This window comes from Ctenopharyngodon idella, chromosome 7 (genome assembly GCF_019924925.1).
Source record: "Ctenopharyngodon idella isolate HZGC_01 chromosome 7, HZGC01, whole genome shotgun sequence".
In the NCBI taxonomy this organism is placed as follows: domain Eukaryota; kingdom Metazoa; phylum Chordata; class Actinopteri; order Cypriniformes; family Xenocyprididae; genus Ctenopharyngodon; species Ctenopharyngodon idella.
The window spans coordinates 18,851,370-18,866,158 of record NC_067226.1 but is presented as its reverse complement, the minus strand read 5'-3'; the positions used below and the strand labels follow the sequence as shown (position 1 = coordinate 18,866,158).

Below are 14,789 nucleotides of genomic sequence, written 5' to 3'. Positions count from 1 at the left end.
AAAAAACCTTGGATTTCATCAAAAATATCTTCATTTGTGTTCCGAAGATGAACAAAGTTTGGAACGAGATGAGGGTGAATACTTCAAGAAATTTAATTTTTGGGTGAACTAACCCTTTAAGTTTTTGATTTATATTTCCATTGCCTGATGCGCTCCAATAGTAGATGAAAAATGATTTTCATTTTGACTGTCAAATGAATTTTCATTTTAAGTGAACTATTCAGAACATTAAAGATTCAAGAACTTCCCATGTTAAAACTCTGCTTTGAACACAATTGATTCAAACCCATATCTATTGTTAACAACTGGGCTTCGTACCTTTCAATGCAGAGTGTGTCCTGTCACCACTTGACTGATAAATGTTTATCATCTTCATATGATCCTTTTAGCTGTGATGTGTGTGACCTTGCATGTTGTACCTTATGCCTTCTACTCTCTAACACTCGTATACGTACACTGCACCTCAGACTGTCTCTGTTCGACCATCTGAAATTTCATTTCACAGATGATGGGCTTCAGCCTCTAATCCAGCAGCTGTGAAGGAGGGTAGGACCGGTCAACTGTTTCAACTCTAATCAGCTTTTATTGCACACGGGAGAAAGAAACAGCCCGCCACCACTGGAACCTGTGCTGTTCGTGATTCGGGTTTGGGTTGAGGGGGACAGGAGATGTGTGGCGGCTGGATGTGATGTTAAATCTAATTCACTCATTGCTGCTAGGCAGTGATGTGTCAGCAGGTGGAGATGTTAAAGCTAATAGGCCTGTCATAGTTGCTAACCTCAATCACTAACCTTCATAACAGCCTATACTCCTTTTACCCCAATCCTCTCTGCCTTTTCTTTCCACAATCTTGGTTGAAATTCTGATTTTTTTTTTTTTTTTTTTTTTTTTTTTTTTTTTTTTTTTTGCCTGCAATGGTAGTGCACTGACTGATAACCTTCTTTGTCCTTTTTGAACAGATTACAACCCTTCTCAGTGTCTTTTATCTCAAAGGTGATGAAAGTTATGTTTGATTTACTGCACCATGTATTTGATGTAGTATCTCAGATCAGGCCTGTAAACACTCGACAAAATGCTCATAAAAGAAAAAAAAAAAGCACACAGAGCCCACAAATATTTTTATGGGGCTTAATGTGTCACCTTGGCATTGTCGATTTCTACTGGCCCCTACATGTGTGGCGGAGGAAACTGGGGAAGGTGTTTATTGGCTGTCAGGTCATTGCCGTTATTCTCAGCTGGAGTGGCGGTCGTAGCCTGCAGTGACAAGACAAAGCTGAAACATGGATTGTCTGTTCAGTGGAAGCCCCGTCGTATGGGAATGTTATATGTTTTCTTCTTTCTGACAGCCTGTTGACCTTATTTGAGAAAGTTCTCTGGGCGAAACCCAGGGCACAAGGGTTTGACTGAACTGACCAATGTGGATCCCCAAAGGATCTGAAGACGGAGCAAAAATATTAAGCATGGTGAAGGCCTCAGGATTTGAAATCCACCCTACAAACACTGGAAGACTTTTGGATTGATGGAAAAACAGTGTAATTTGTCCATACTTGTGGCTGAAAGTCACCATGAAATCAAAATGGACATTTCTTATTTTTATGGAATATTGCGGTATTTATTATAAATGGTTTATCTGTGCACATCATTATTTTTTTTAAATTCATGTGCCCTTATAATCTTTAATAATAATAATTTCCTCTCCCATTTGCAATGACATCTCTTCTCTGATGACGTGTTTACTGGTGCCAGGGCGGGACAACCTGTCACTCACATGAGATCACAGCAAATAGCAACCAATAATCCAATCAGTTCCTGATAGACAAAATCAAGTCCCGCCCTACATTTTTTTCTTGTTTGAGAAGCCATTTCACTCAAATATAGCCTATGTCAGGGAAGACTTAAAATAAGATGTACTTCATTAACGATTTTCACTTGGAAATTTCATTCAGAAAGAAGGTTGTTAAGGTACACTTTGTCCAAAATATAGTAAATATATTAAGTAAGGAATAATTGATGACGGGCCGTTGAATTCTTAGAAAATAATGCATACCCGAGGTGGCAATGCGGCCACGACGTGTCTCTCACGGCAGCAGTGTCTACTAATAGCGAAACTATAAGTTTATCTACCTCAAGAACTGCACAGTTATTACCTCGCTGGTGAGTCATGTATCTTTTAAGTCGCTAAACTATTTTACTGATTAATTCGTCAGAGCAGCGCTGACAAAACATTTCTGTGCGAGTGTGTCCGTACTTAATACAGTATGTGTGTACGTTCGAGAGAGAGCGAGAGCGAGCACGCCAGATATGCTTTCAGGACACAATAAAACGTATTTTGTGTCAAAAACCATGACAATAATTTGTCGTTTTAATCCTATTGTTTACTATATTTATTTGCTTGGTCTGTGTCCTTGTGGGTTTTGTTTCTTTTGCGTTTGTAGGCTGTAAGGACCTATTGAGATAACTGAAAACATTTGGCGAAGTGATATGGAACTGCAATGCGGTCAACACCTGCTAGAACTACTTTAGCCGTGCGGTTCCCTGAAAATAATTGCACACCTTACAACGTTGGTCAACCAATCAGATTTGAGCATTCAACAGCCCCGTAGTATAAATAAGAGATAATTCACAGTCAGCTAGTTATTTTCTTAAGATAAGTTTTGACATGGAGATCAGAGCCCTGACATGTAAATACTGTTGCATGAAATATTGATTTGAGATTAAATTATTTTATAATCCATCCATCCATTCTCCCAACCGCTTAAGGTTGGGCGATGCTGGAGCATTTCCCAGTGTTTTGGGCTGCAGGCAGTAAATCACCCTGAATAGATGGCCAGTCCATCACAAATTATTTTGTAATTTTATTATTTTGAAGCTTCCGCTAATAAAAAAAAAAAAATCCATTACTATGTGCAAAACAATTGGCTAAGTAACAAGAGGACCACTGCAACAATAGTACAGTATTATTAAGTCCCCAGAGGATATTTTAAATACGATTGATTTGGCAGGAGATGCTTCTATACGAAATAAGAGCGAGCGAGTCCGAGAAACATGTAGCGCCGGTGTTGAAAGAAGCTTCTGATAATGGGTGCTTCTCAATCGGAAGGCTACGTCAGGCTGCATGTCTCAGCTGCCACATCATCAAGCTTCATCAAAAAACATCTCAATTTGAAGGATCCTTTGAAGACAGCCTTCAATTTGTATCCTTCAGTTGGCTTATGTTGAAGGATGCATATAGTGTATCCTTCGCATCCTCCAATCACCCAAAATCCTTTGCATACATTCCAATTCACGAAAAACAATTTGAATCGAAAAATGAATCGGCACTGAACTTGTCCAATTTCATTAAGTAATGCAAGACAAAAAAAAAAAAAAAAAAAAAGAGTTTTGAGATAAAGACACGTTTTCTTTTGTCTTGTAAATTAATCACATAATGCTAAACTGTGCGTAATGTAAACCTGGGAGACCACAAACTGTTGTAATTACCTGTACTGCATTTTATGTACCATTCTACAGGCCTGTATGCTTGGGCTGTTGGAGAAAATTACACAAATGAAAATAACAATACAATAAAAGTATTAGCCTGTGCAGATAAATGTCAAAATAACTCCAATATCATACACTAGAGTTGTGTGTGGTGGGGGTAAAATAAGTGTGATCTGCTGTGAAGTCACAATCAGCATTGTGATTTATGGATCTGTCTGAAGTGTAAATATTGAGTAGACTCACTCCCTCTGTCAAAATCGAGGGGTCAAGGATCTGTCCAATTAAACTTCCCTTGCCCACTTGACGAAGTTGAACGCACTTCAAAATGGTGGTGGAGATTCCCCCGAGGGGAAGTGCTTAGGGAAATTTGCGAGTGTCTGTCTAAAAGTGGAGTTAAACACAGCCTAGAATGCAGCTTTCCATTTCAGAAGCACTCAGATTGTCTCTTTGAGGCTGCTACCTGATTGGTCTCTATCACTAAAGCTTGTCATAAAGTTGCTCCAGACCTAAACCAAAGCTGTTTTCAGAATCATGCCCTATACCCTTATAAAGTGCACTATTTGTAGTGGTGCCTGAAACCACAGTGGACATTTTCAAGTGCACTCATTCAATCCCATAACGTACACAATAACGAGTGTGCAGCCGATGTACACCCACCTAAAGGCAAGAGACTATCCATAATGCACTGTGAGGATTGCGGTGAATGAATTCCTGCATAATTGAATGCTAAGTATTTAATTATAGTTTATACTAACTAGTTTACCAGGACAGATTTCAAGATAAATCATTTCATTATTACTGGATTGCCAACTTGCCAGTTATCTATAAGTGTGAAAGCAGCAGACATTTCTGCGCACTTAATGTCCGAATTCCCTCACTTGTTTTTTATTCACTCGTTCAAATGGATATTATAAACCGATCAGTCATAACATTATGACCACCTTCCTAATATTGTATTGGTCCCCCTTTTGCTGCCAAAACAGCTCTGACCCGTCGAGGCATGGACTCCACTAGACCCCTGGAGATGTGCTGTGGTGTCTGGCACCAAGATGTTAGCAGCAGATCCTTTAAGTCCTGTAAGTTACGAGGTGGGGCCTCCATGGATCGGACTTGTTTGTTCAGCACATCCCACAGATGCTCGATTGGATTGAGATCTGGGGAATTTGGAGGCCAAGTCAACACCTTAAAACCATGTGCTCCTCAAACCATTCCTGAACCATTTTTTCTTTGTGGCAGGGCGCATTATCCTGCCGAAAGAGGCCACAGCCACCAGGGAATACCGTTTCCATGAAAGGGTGTACATGGTCTGCAACAATGCTTAGGTAGGTGGTACGTGTAGGTGGACCCAAGGTTTCCCAGCAGAACATTGCCCAAAGCATCACACTGCCTCCGCCGGCTTGCCTTCTTCCCATAGTGCATCCTGGTGCCATGTGTTCCCCAGGTAAGCAACGCACACGCACCCGGCGATCCACGTGATGTAAAAGAAAACGTGATTCATCAGATCAGGCCACCTTCTTCCATTGCTCCATGGTCCAGTTCTGATGCTCACGCGCCCACTGTTGGGGCTTTCAGCGGTAGACAGGGGTCAGCATAGGCACCCTGACTGGCTATGCAGCCCCATACGCAACAAACTGCGATGCACTGTGCATTCTGACACTTTTCTATCAGAACCAGCATTAACTTCTTGAGAAATCTGAGCTACAGTAGCTCGTCTGTTGGATCGGATCACACGGGCCAGCCTTCACTCCCCATGTGCATCAATGAGCCTTGGCCACCCATGACCCTGTCACCGGTTCACCACTGTTCCTTCTTTGGACCACTTTTGATAGATACTGACCACTGCAGACCAGGAACACCCCACAGGAGCTGCAGTTTTGGAGACCTAGTTGTCTAGCCATCACAATTTGGCCCTTGTTAAACCCGTTAAAATCCTTATGCTTGCCCATTTATCCTGCTTCTAACACATCAACTTTGAGGACAAAATGTTCACTTGCTGCCTAATATATGCCACCCACTAACAGGTGTCGTGATGAAGAGATAATCAGTGTTATTAACTTCACCCTGTCAGTGGTCATAATGTTATGCCTGATTGGTGTATATGTGGACTAACGCAGGAAATAGTGAAGGGTATAGGGGGTGATTTCAGATACAGACCTAACCATACTGTGGACCTAATGGTCAGGAATAAGGCATATCACCTCAAATACTATAGAGAGCTGTGTAATAAATAGGTAAAAACAAAAGACAATAAGCATAAAACCAAAGCCCATGCTTTAGGAACAAGCAGGTATTAGAGGAGATGTGTTCTGCATTAAGTCAGAGGTTAACTATGCAGCTTTGGTTTAATGTAATTGCATTGATTTGACGGGACTACAATTGCAACGCAGCATTCTGTGTTAGCCACTGTGCAATTATTTAAGCACTGCTGACTTAATTATCTCTGCCTGCACCATAGTCTCCTCATAATTACTAACAATTTGTGCCTTATGTAGTAATTATTTACCCCAGAAACATCTCTCTCTAATTAGAATTAAGGATGAGCGGTATATTTATTCTCTCCTAAAGCTTACTTTATGGGCTGCTGAAAAAGTTGTCTCTCATGCTCTTTGCTTTTGAATCGGAGGAATGTATCATTTATTGCTGCTTGGAAACCATTTCAGTAAATATGTGACAACTTCTAATGAAAGTTTACTGCATTTCCACCCACAAAGTAAAGCAGTCTAGTGTACAGATAGAAAAGACGAGCAGGTATAATGCAAGGTCATGGATATTTAAATGAGGTGTATCTAGTGGATGAGCAAGCCTGAATATGCTATTTTTAACGGAGAAAGGTGTTTGCAAGTTTTTGTAGGAAACACTCCACGATATGAGTAGAGCAGGGGTTTAACTGGGTCCAGGGAAAATTTGAAAAACAAAAAGAAGAAAATTAATTTTAGGGCTGTCAAAGTTAATGTGCTATAACTTAAGGCATTGATTGAAATAAATTTTAAAACATTAAATTAATTTATTATTGTTACTGTTTAGTTTTTCATTCTGATTCTAAAAACTTTTAGAAGATATATATTTTTCATCTTTTAGTAATTTGCTTTGGCTTTAGTATAAAAGTCAATTATTTAACTTTGGAAAATGTTGTTTTGATATAGTAATGCTTTAAATTTAGAGAAGTCCCGATATATCGGCCAATAAAGCAAATTTTCACACTATTGGCTATTGGCCGATAGTTTAAAAACAGCCGATAGTCAGGGCCGATATATCCTGTCAATCAAAAGTGGGCAGGAAAATGCACTGCATTTGGGCTTTGTGTAAAGAAAATGCTAAGAAATCAGTTTGATGTTCAATATTAATAGTAATTAAATGAATTAATAACATTCAGAAAGTTAAAAAATATTAATTTAATCTTCAGAATTTAGTTAATGTGTGTTAATATTAATTTGAGTAATGTGTTTGTTTATAACTGATACCAGTTACTCTGAATCAAGTTGATGAAATGGAGAGAATAGTTTTTTATTTGCATTTCTTTCAAAATATAATAATTAAAAATATAATGATTAATTATTAATTATAATGAAATTATCATTAATTTAAAAGAAGGTATAAAAGGCAGAACCCCCAAACTATCAGTATCGTTATTGGTATCGGTATTGGCAGATATCACTCTGAATAATCGGTTATCGGTATCGGTGGAGAAATTTGGTATCGGTGCATCTCTACTTTAAATTATTCTCAAAAAATTGGTCTTTATAAGGAAACATATTTTGGAAAGGGGGTTTTGTTTAGATTTTACTAAATAACTGAATTCCACATATCTTCCAGTATCTGCAAATACTGCACATCTAACTTTATGTTTAACTTTTCAACCTTTACTTCTGATCAGTATCTGCAACACTGGTGAGTCAGATATTCTCTGGGAAATATAAACAACAATGCATGTAATATTTCAAAATGTCATTTTTTCCACAACATGATGTTGGTGTTGCTTCTATCCTCTAATGCTTAGCATATCAGATAAAAAAAACATCGTCCATGAGTGCAGATTGCAGTTCTGAGCCAGTGCCCTGAGTGTTTCAGAGGTGTCCTGAAGAGGGCATTGCAGCAGTGTTACAAACTTCATAGCCTTGCTTGGTCAATGAAAAATTATCAAAACCAGCTCCAGCTGCTGAGGTCCAGAAATACAGGACAAATCCACTTAAGTAACTCAATCAATCTAATTTTTTTCTCTCTCTGAAGGGTTTTGTATGCCTTTATTATATTTCTAGTGAAAGACACCCTAGCTGTGCTAAAGGTTAACAGTCAAAATGGAAGGTGAATGAAATTATGGAACAGTGGAAAAGAGAAAGAATAGCCCTGTATGGTTTCTTATTCATGTTGAAACCCAGCAAAAATATATTCTAAGAACATTATGCAAACACTCCTATTATGTTAGAAAATCTTTTTTCCCCCCCTGAATATTCTATGAACGTTCAAAACGTAAAAAAAAAAACAAAAAAAAAAAAACAAGTTTTTTTTTCTTGGTTATGTGAACTTTTTGGAAACATTACATTTTATAATTCTTAAAACATTATGGGAATGTTACTTTTGAAACTTTCTCTAAAACTTCAAAAATGTTAGACGAACATCCAACTAAAACATTTCAGACAATGTGTTCCATGAACGAAGTATAAACAATGATTTGTGCTAACGTTTAGACAGAGAACATTTTTGAAAACCAGATAACTTTGAACAAATATGCTATTAATGTTACTGGAAAAAAAAAAAAAACCCCAAAAACATTTGTTTATTACTTTGAGAGAACCTTGCCAGAACATTAGCTAAAGTTTGGAGAACTTTCCCTGTTAGCTGGGGATTCATCTATATACTATAACGTAATCACGTTATATGATTGCCAAAATACGCATAGTACTGAACATGAAGCAGTGCAAATTGTATTGCGTTTTCAGAGACAGAGCTAATTTATCATTAGTGGCCTTTGCTTGGGCAGTAGCCTATAAAACCACTTCCATGGGAATATATGCAAAGGCTACATTAGCTGACACTTATCAATATATGTCAACAATTTACAGAAGAACATTAGCCTAATATTCTTCCTAATATCTCTCATTTGGTTGAGTGAGTGAATACGAAATGCAGAATGCAGAGGTCAATAATTCCATAAAAATGTGATGCGAAGGGAGACATCCACGTTCCTCTAAATGGATTTTTATTTACATTAATGAGCTTGATGGTGGCGATTTCTACAAATAACCACAAATTATGTTGAAGGACAGACATCTGTTCTTAAGAGGCACGTAACAATACAGCAAGTGCTTAGATAGATGCTAATTATACATTTAGGTTAGAAATCTCACAATTGTTTGCAGTATAGAATGATATCATTAGCTATTAGATGTGACACAATATATTTTGTAATAATACAGATGAATAAACCTCTAAAAGTTATGATAAGTTTTTATCACATAATATTTCATAGTTCAAAACATAAAAGCTCTTTTTTCCAAACTGCTTTAAATTCTGTTGGAAAAAGTGCCAAACTAATCAAACCTTAAGCAGGCACTCATTATTCATAGAGATGGACCTTTAGTGTACACATCTCTTCCAGTCCTTTAAAATGTTTGATTTTCTTTGAGCACTGAGTCTGTGCAATCCTCATTTTAAACTGGGTAAAGAGACCTGCCCATCCTGCCATTTCTATTTCTCTCTTTAAAACAAACTAAAACTTCAGATAATTTTCAACAGAATATTTTCAACAGGACTTGAGGATTATCTGATTGCACAGAAGTGGAGTAGTTTATGTAATGCTTACCCTGAACAGATTTTCCATATTGTGTGGGCCATTGCTGAATGACAAAAGATAATGTTGATTGATTTAACTGTCAGGTTATGGCTTTAACAGCTTAGACAATGACTTAAATGAAATGAGGGGAAGGGGATGCAATTAATTAATGGGAATTTCTGCTTGTAAAACCCCTGTTGTTATGGGCTCTACAGGTCAACCTGCTAGACCAACAACCTGTGATTCATTGTAGTAAGTGTCTTTCTATGTATGACAGAGATATTTAAAGGTCAGCCTCATCTGCCTTTTCACTACATCTTCAGCTTCTGTGATAAAAATAAAGGCAGATGGCCACAACCGCATTTGACCTCTGATTTAATCACATCAGAGTGTCCTCTTCTACTAGTCTCAGACTGTAGAGATTATTGCAGTAACAATCACTAAAACAATCATGAAATCATATGACATGATGTTTTGGAATAGCTAAAAAAAATAACCCAAAATTCTGCATAGCTCTTGTTTGTACACAGAGAGAGAGACTGACATTTGTTTACATGTCACACTCTCAACAAGAAAGTTAAAAGGGAAAGGACAGAGAAAGGGAGGGAGAGAGGATGAGATGATAAGACACAACCTTACCAGATGTTCTGAGTGACTTCAAAGTCTTTAAGAAGCTCTGAAGTAAGTTACCTGGGAATATATTGAAACAAGGCCAAAATCTCAGCAGCAGCAGATTCTCAAAGAGTAGATGAGCCATGTGACTAGGTCAAAGCAAAAACATGCCTTTTTAGTGTATAAGTAAAATATTTGTCTTTTTAGTATTTTGATATATGTATGTGATTTCAAAAGTATGACAAAATGGCAATTTACAGAGAATGTTAAAGAGGCATATGAATTAGCTGCTTGTAAAAAGTGTATAGCCTAAATAAGAAAATTAAAATAAAAACCTATATAAATAAAAACAAATGTCAAGTGAAAGGAACTGCTTACCATTCATTCAGAACCTCTGATCATCAGGAGGTGAGACTATTTATATATTTTAAAATCTGGATCTGTGTGATTTTCTAGCAGTAAACATTAAATAGACATTAAAATAGACAAAATCAATGAATGAATAAATCAAATAAATCTGATACTTTTTGGTACTTAAAATGAGTTAGGCCTATGTATTTTTCTTCTGTTTAATATTGCTTATAATTTAAAAGATCATGTAAAAATTATTGATTGTATTATTTTAATTGCTAAACACAGTCGAGAAGGTCAAGACCTCTGACCTCTGAACCAGCGGTGGGGGATGGGACATTTGACGTGCGATATGCGACGTGTTTAAACTAGCTTCTTTATATGCAAGGTTAATTTTATGCAAGCTAATAGTTTATCTAATAGGCTACATATGATATCTCACAACATATTCGTGGAATATGCCGGACATACTCAATTTTATGTAGGCCTATATAATTAATTATAAAATTAAACTAGGCTACTACTAACCATTTTATGTATCTAAATATTAAAAAATCATTATTAGTACAGTGCATCCATCAGAAACAAGTGGGTTTCAATTCATAATTTCTCATAAGATGCAGTATCGGGGTACATTGATTATTCAAACACAGCATCAGTCCCCGCTCTTCAACATTGATGAGAAATGTGTTATGCGCGCACACACGCAGGCGCAGGCTGAGCATCACACGGACGCGCGCGCACACACTGCTGTGAGATTATCAGAGCGCTCGGCAGCAGAGAGAGAAAGAGGGAGACGCGGAGGAGAGCAGCAGCCCCACCGATCCTCAAGCGAGAGAGAGGCAGCGTCTGGAGCAAGAGCTGGGCGGGGAAATAACTGCGGTACTGAAGAAATACTTCATTGCCGAACTGCAGCAGTTTGTCGGCATCGCAACTTCATCCGTGTGAAACAAAATGTCATCGACGGGAAAAGACAACAGCTCCCAACATGCGAATTACGTGGGACCGTATCGCCTGGAAAAGACGCTTGGCAAAGGACAGACAGGTTTGTCCTTTTGTGTGCTTGAGATCAGGGATGATGACACAATATGATGCTGCTGCTCGATACATTCGCGCGATGACTGAATATGATGTGTGTGTGTGTGTGTGTGTTTGCTTGTGCTGACATGTCATTGTGTAGAGAGGTTTTCCGCAGATTAAGTACCTTAGCCTACTTTTCTGACCATCCGGTGAGATCTTATCAGTTGGGAAATGCTTTTTTGGGTGGAACAAGTTGGAAAACGTTTGTATGTTCATCGTAGAAAAGGAACTTGGTCTTCGCAAATGACAGTTTGGTTTTGCTGCTCGCTTTGCTTCTGCCTAATGCCGTTAATCCCAATTTGTCAGACAACGGGATGTGGTTGCACTTGCAGGTGCCACTGCTGAATCCATTTGCCTCGTACAAGAGCTAGAATTGAATTTTTGACATCAGGGTACAGGTGGCCCTCGGATGCTGCTGCTGATGATTGGACAGTTTTGGTGCATCCGTAGTGCACCATGCGTTCAACCTAATTCCCTCTGCAGTCCGGTGGTGCTGAAATATAGTGCTGAAGTTTGAGATGGGCTATAAGGGAAACTAGTCTTGCTTTAGTTCTGCTAGAGGCCACTGAAAGGCTGTTTGCTGATTTGAGCTGTTGTACTTAGCAATACCATAATCATGTACGTTTATATGAACACACAATGAATTCTTATTCTTATGTTAATGTCTGCTTATTGCTGAGAATGGCTGCATGACATGGGAGTGTGGATGAATTATTGATCTGGCGGCATTTTTTTTGTGCTCAATGTTCTGTGGCCAGTGGCTTCTTCTGGTGTGGCTTTGGTAGAGAACAGTTACTGAGTCGATATCCCTGACCAGACATATCCAAGTCAGGGGCCTGCAGCTGTTATGCAACACATGAACTGCAACTGTTAGAGTATAGATTGACTGTATTTTGAAAAACATGGAGGCCAGAGTTGATAGTCAGGTCTTCATGCGCTTATGTTTTCTGTTAAGAGTAACCAGTAAGGCTGTAATCTAACATTGACATACAGTTAGATGAATAGGCAGCTTCAAAAATGTAGCACTTGGTTTTTATTATTAAAGGATTAGTTCACTTTAAAATTACCCCAAGCTATACTCACCCTCAAGCCATCCTAGGTGTATATGACTTTCTTCTTTCTGATGAACACAATCTGAGTTATATTAATAAATATCCTAAAAGCATCCAAGCTTTATAATGGAAAACGAGTATGAAGCTGAAGAAAGTGCATCCATCCATCCATCATAAACATACTCCACATGGCTTTGGAGGGATAATAAAGGCCTTGTGAATTGAAGCGATGCATTTGTAACTTCCATATTCAACCTACCACAAAAGTGTAACTGAAGCGACATCATTTACGCTTTTTTCGTAGGTTTAATACGGAAGGCGTAGGATGTAGCGTAAGCGTTTTGAACTGCGAGAGGTGTTACACTTTCTTCCTAAGTTGAATACGGAAGGCAGGCTGGCGGAAGTGGGATATTTTACTTTATATCTTGTTAAATATGGATATTTTTATAGTGAACTAATCCTTTAAAGACCGCATGAAATCACAATTGCAGTGTTGTGGCCTTTAGTTTGTGTCTATTAGCTTTGAAGCCATTTATATAATATCCTAAGCATTTCATGGTAAATTTCACTTTCAACAAATAATGTATACTTTTTTCATGTATATAAAAATGTGCAGTTTCTTCCTGTGTCCATATATACTAAAGCAAAGCAGTACGTCAGATTGTATGCGTATGATGTCTGAATACACAGCATTTATGAAATAATTGGCAAATTATATGTGGATGATGTACTGTATTCGCTGAGATTCTGAAGTGTGCAGTTAGTGCAGACACTTTGCTATCCCATAAGTCCATGGCTGCTGACTAGTTGTCAGATTTGAAAAACTGTGGAGTGTGAGGCAGGTGGATCTTTTCAAGTACATACCAGGAAAGTTACTTGTGGTTAAACACCCAAGTAAATTATTTTTGTGGTTGCTGTTAGTACGTCACAAGTCAAATAAAATACAGATCCAAGCCAAGGACAGTGCCAACATGGTGGGTGTAGTATATCTAGAAATGTATTCATGTAAAAACCTGCATACTTAAAAACCCCACTTCATCAATGGTCGAGAACTTCTTCATCAAATTTAGTATATACTCTGACAGATATTTGGATGCAACTTCTCTCTTCTGGGAAAATGGGAAAAAAATTGATGACTCATCTTGGACTCTTGGGCGAGTCTAAATTTTTGTCCAGTAAGAATCTCCATGACCACTTACATCTGCCTAGCAACAGCAATTAGCAGATCATGGTCCATAGCTGTTATATAAACTAAAAGCTATTGGATATTCAAAAATAAACAGACAAACCATTTCAATATTCAATTTCAATAGGAAATATGTTGTCACAGGAAAATAAACTGCAATCATCAAGCCATTTAATGCGGTCTTAAAGTGATAGTTCACTCAAAAATGAAAAATTATTTACTCACCCTCACCATGTTACCTTCTTATAATAAGATATTTATCTAATTTAAGATATTTATCTTATTGATTTTCTTATAATAAAAAAGATATTTTCAGAAATGTCTCTGTGTTTTGGAGTCAATGGTCACCAAAACAGTTTGGTTACCAACATCCTTCAGAATAACTTCTTTTGTGTTCTGCGGTAGAAAGAAAGTCATAAGATGTGGAACGACATGATGGTGAGTAAATGATGACAGAATTTTCATTTTTGAGTGAACTATCACTTTAATACCCCATTAAATGGCTTGTTTAATTTCCTGTGACAACATTTCCCATTAAAACAGAAAGTTACGGCAGGCCAGTCTTTTTTTGGGTGAACTATCTCTTTAACAAGGCATCAGCAGAATTCAATCTCTCAATTATAGACAGATTTCTAAATGAACCAAACAATATAAGTTACAATATGCAACCAGTGCTAGAAATATGTTTATATGAAGTAATGACTGTAAATACATGCATTGCTTGTTGTTCAGTAGAAGAGATGGCTCACACTGTTTATTTACGAATAGAATGTTTTGTCGGCAATTAAACTATTGGCACCATTTCTTAAAATAAATCATTGTGTAGCCCGTGGTTAGAAGAGCGGAGGGTATTCCTGCTTGTTCTGCTGCCGTTGGCATGGCTGCTGAGAGAATGCTGCACAATGAACGCCGCTTCTCAGTGCTGCCGCTGCAGAGGAGAGCCCATATGTCATGAGAGAGGCTCACACATAAAAAAAGAGGAGCTTGGGGGAGGGGTAGGGATAGATGTGAAGGGGGTGGGTTTGGGGATGAGGGAGAGAGAGAGAGAGAGTTCTCAGAGCTAAAGCGGGACCCCCATGGGAAACAGTAAAAAGGACGCTCTAGTTTAATTTACCCCCCTCTCTCACCTCCCCAAATCAAAACGGATGTACGTGCCTGTATTTTTGCCTTCCCTGTTTCTTTGTGATGCTTCAGCCATCGCACGTAGCGTCCTTGCTGCTTGAGTCAGTTGAAAGTAGGCAGAGGAAGATTACAGGAC

General features: G+C 38.1%; 1 protein-coding gene across 11 annotated transcripts in view; it reads left to right on the top strand.

Annotated features, from left to right (window-relative positions):
- The first annotated feature begins 10,933 nt into the window (after positions 1-10,933).
- Positions 10,934-14,789, top strand: part of brsk2b (BR serine/threonine kinase 2b) — a 141,134-nt gene continuing 137,278 nt past the window's right edge. For 2 of the 11 annotated variants that reach the window (XM_051900903.1, XM_051900901.1), the window contains exon 1: positions 10,935-11,258. In XM_051900903.1, the coding sequence (XP_051756863.1) occupies positions 11,168-11,258 (91 nt within the window). In that variant the 5' untranslated portion in view covers positions 10,935-11,167. Of the gene's footprint in view, positions 11,259-14,789 lie in introns of all 11 variants that reach the window. The other 9 variants (XM_051900904.1, XM_051900902.1, XM_051900907.1 and 6 more) reach the window with 6 other exon arrangements.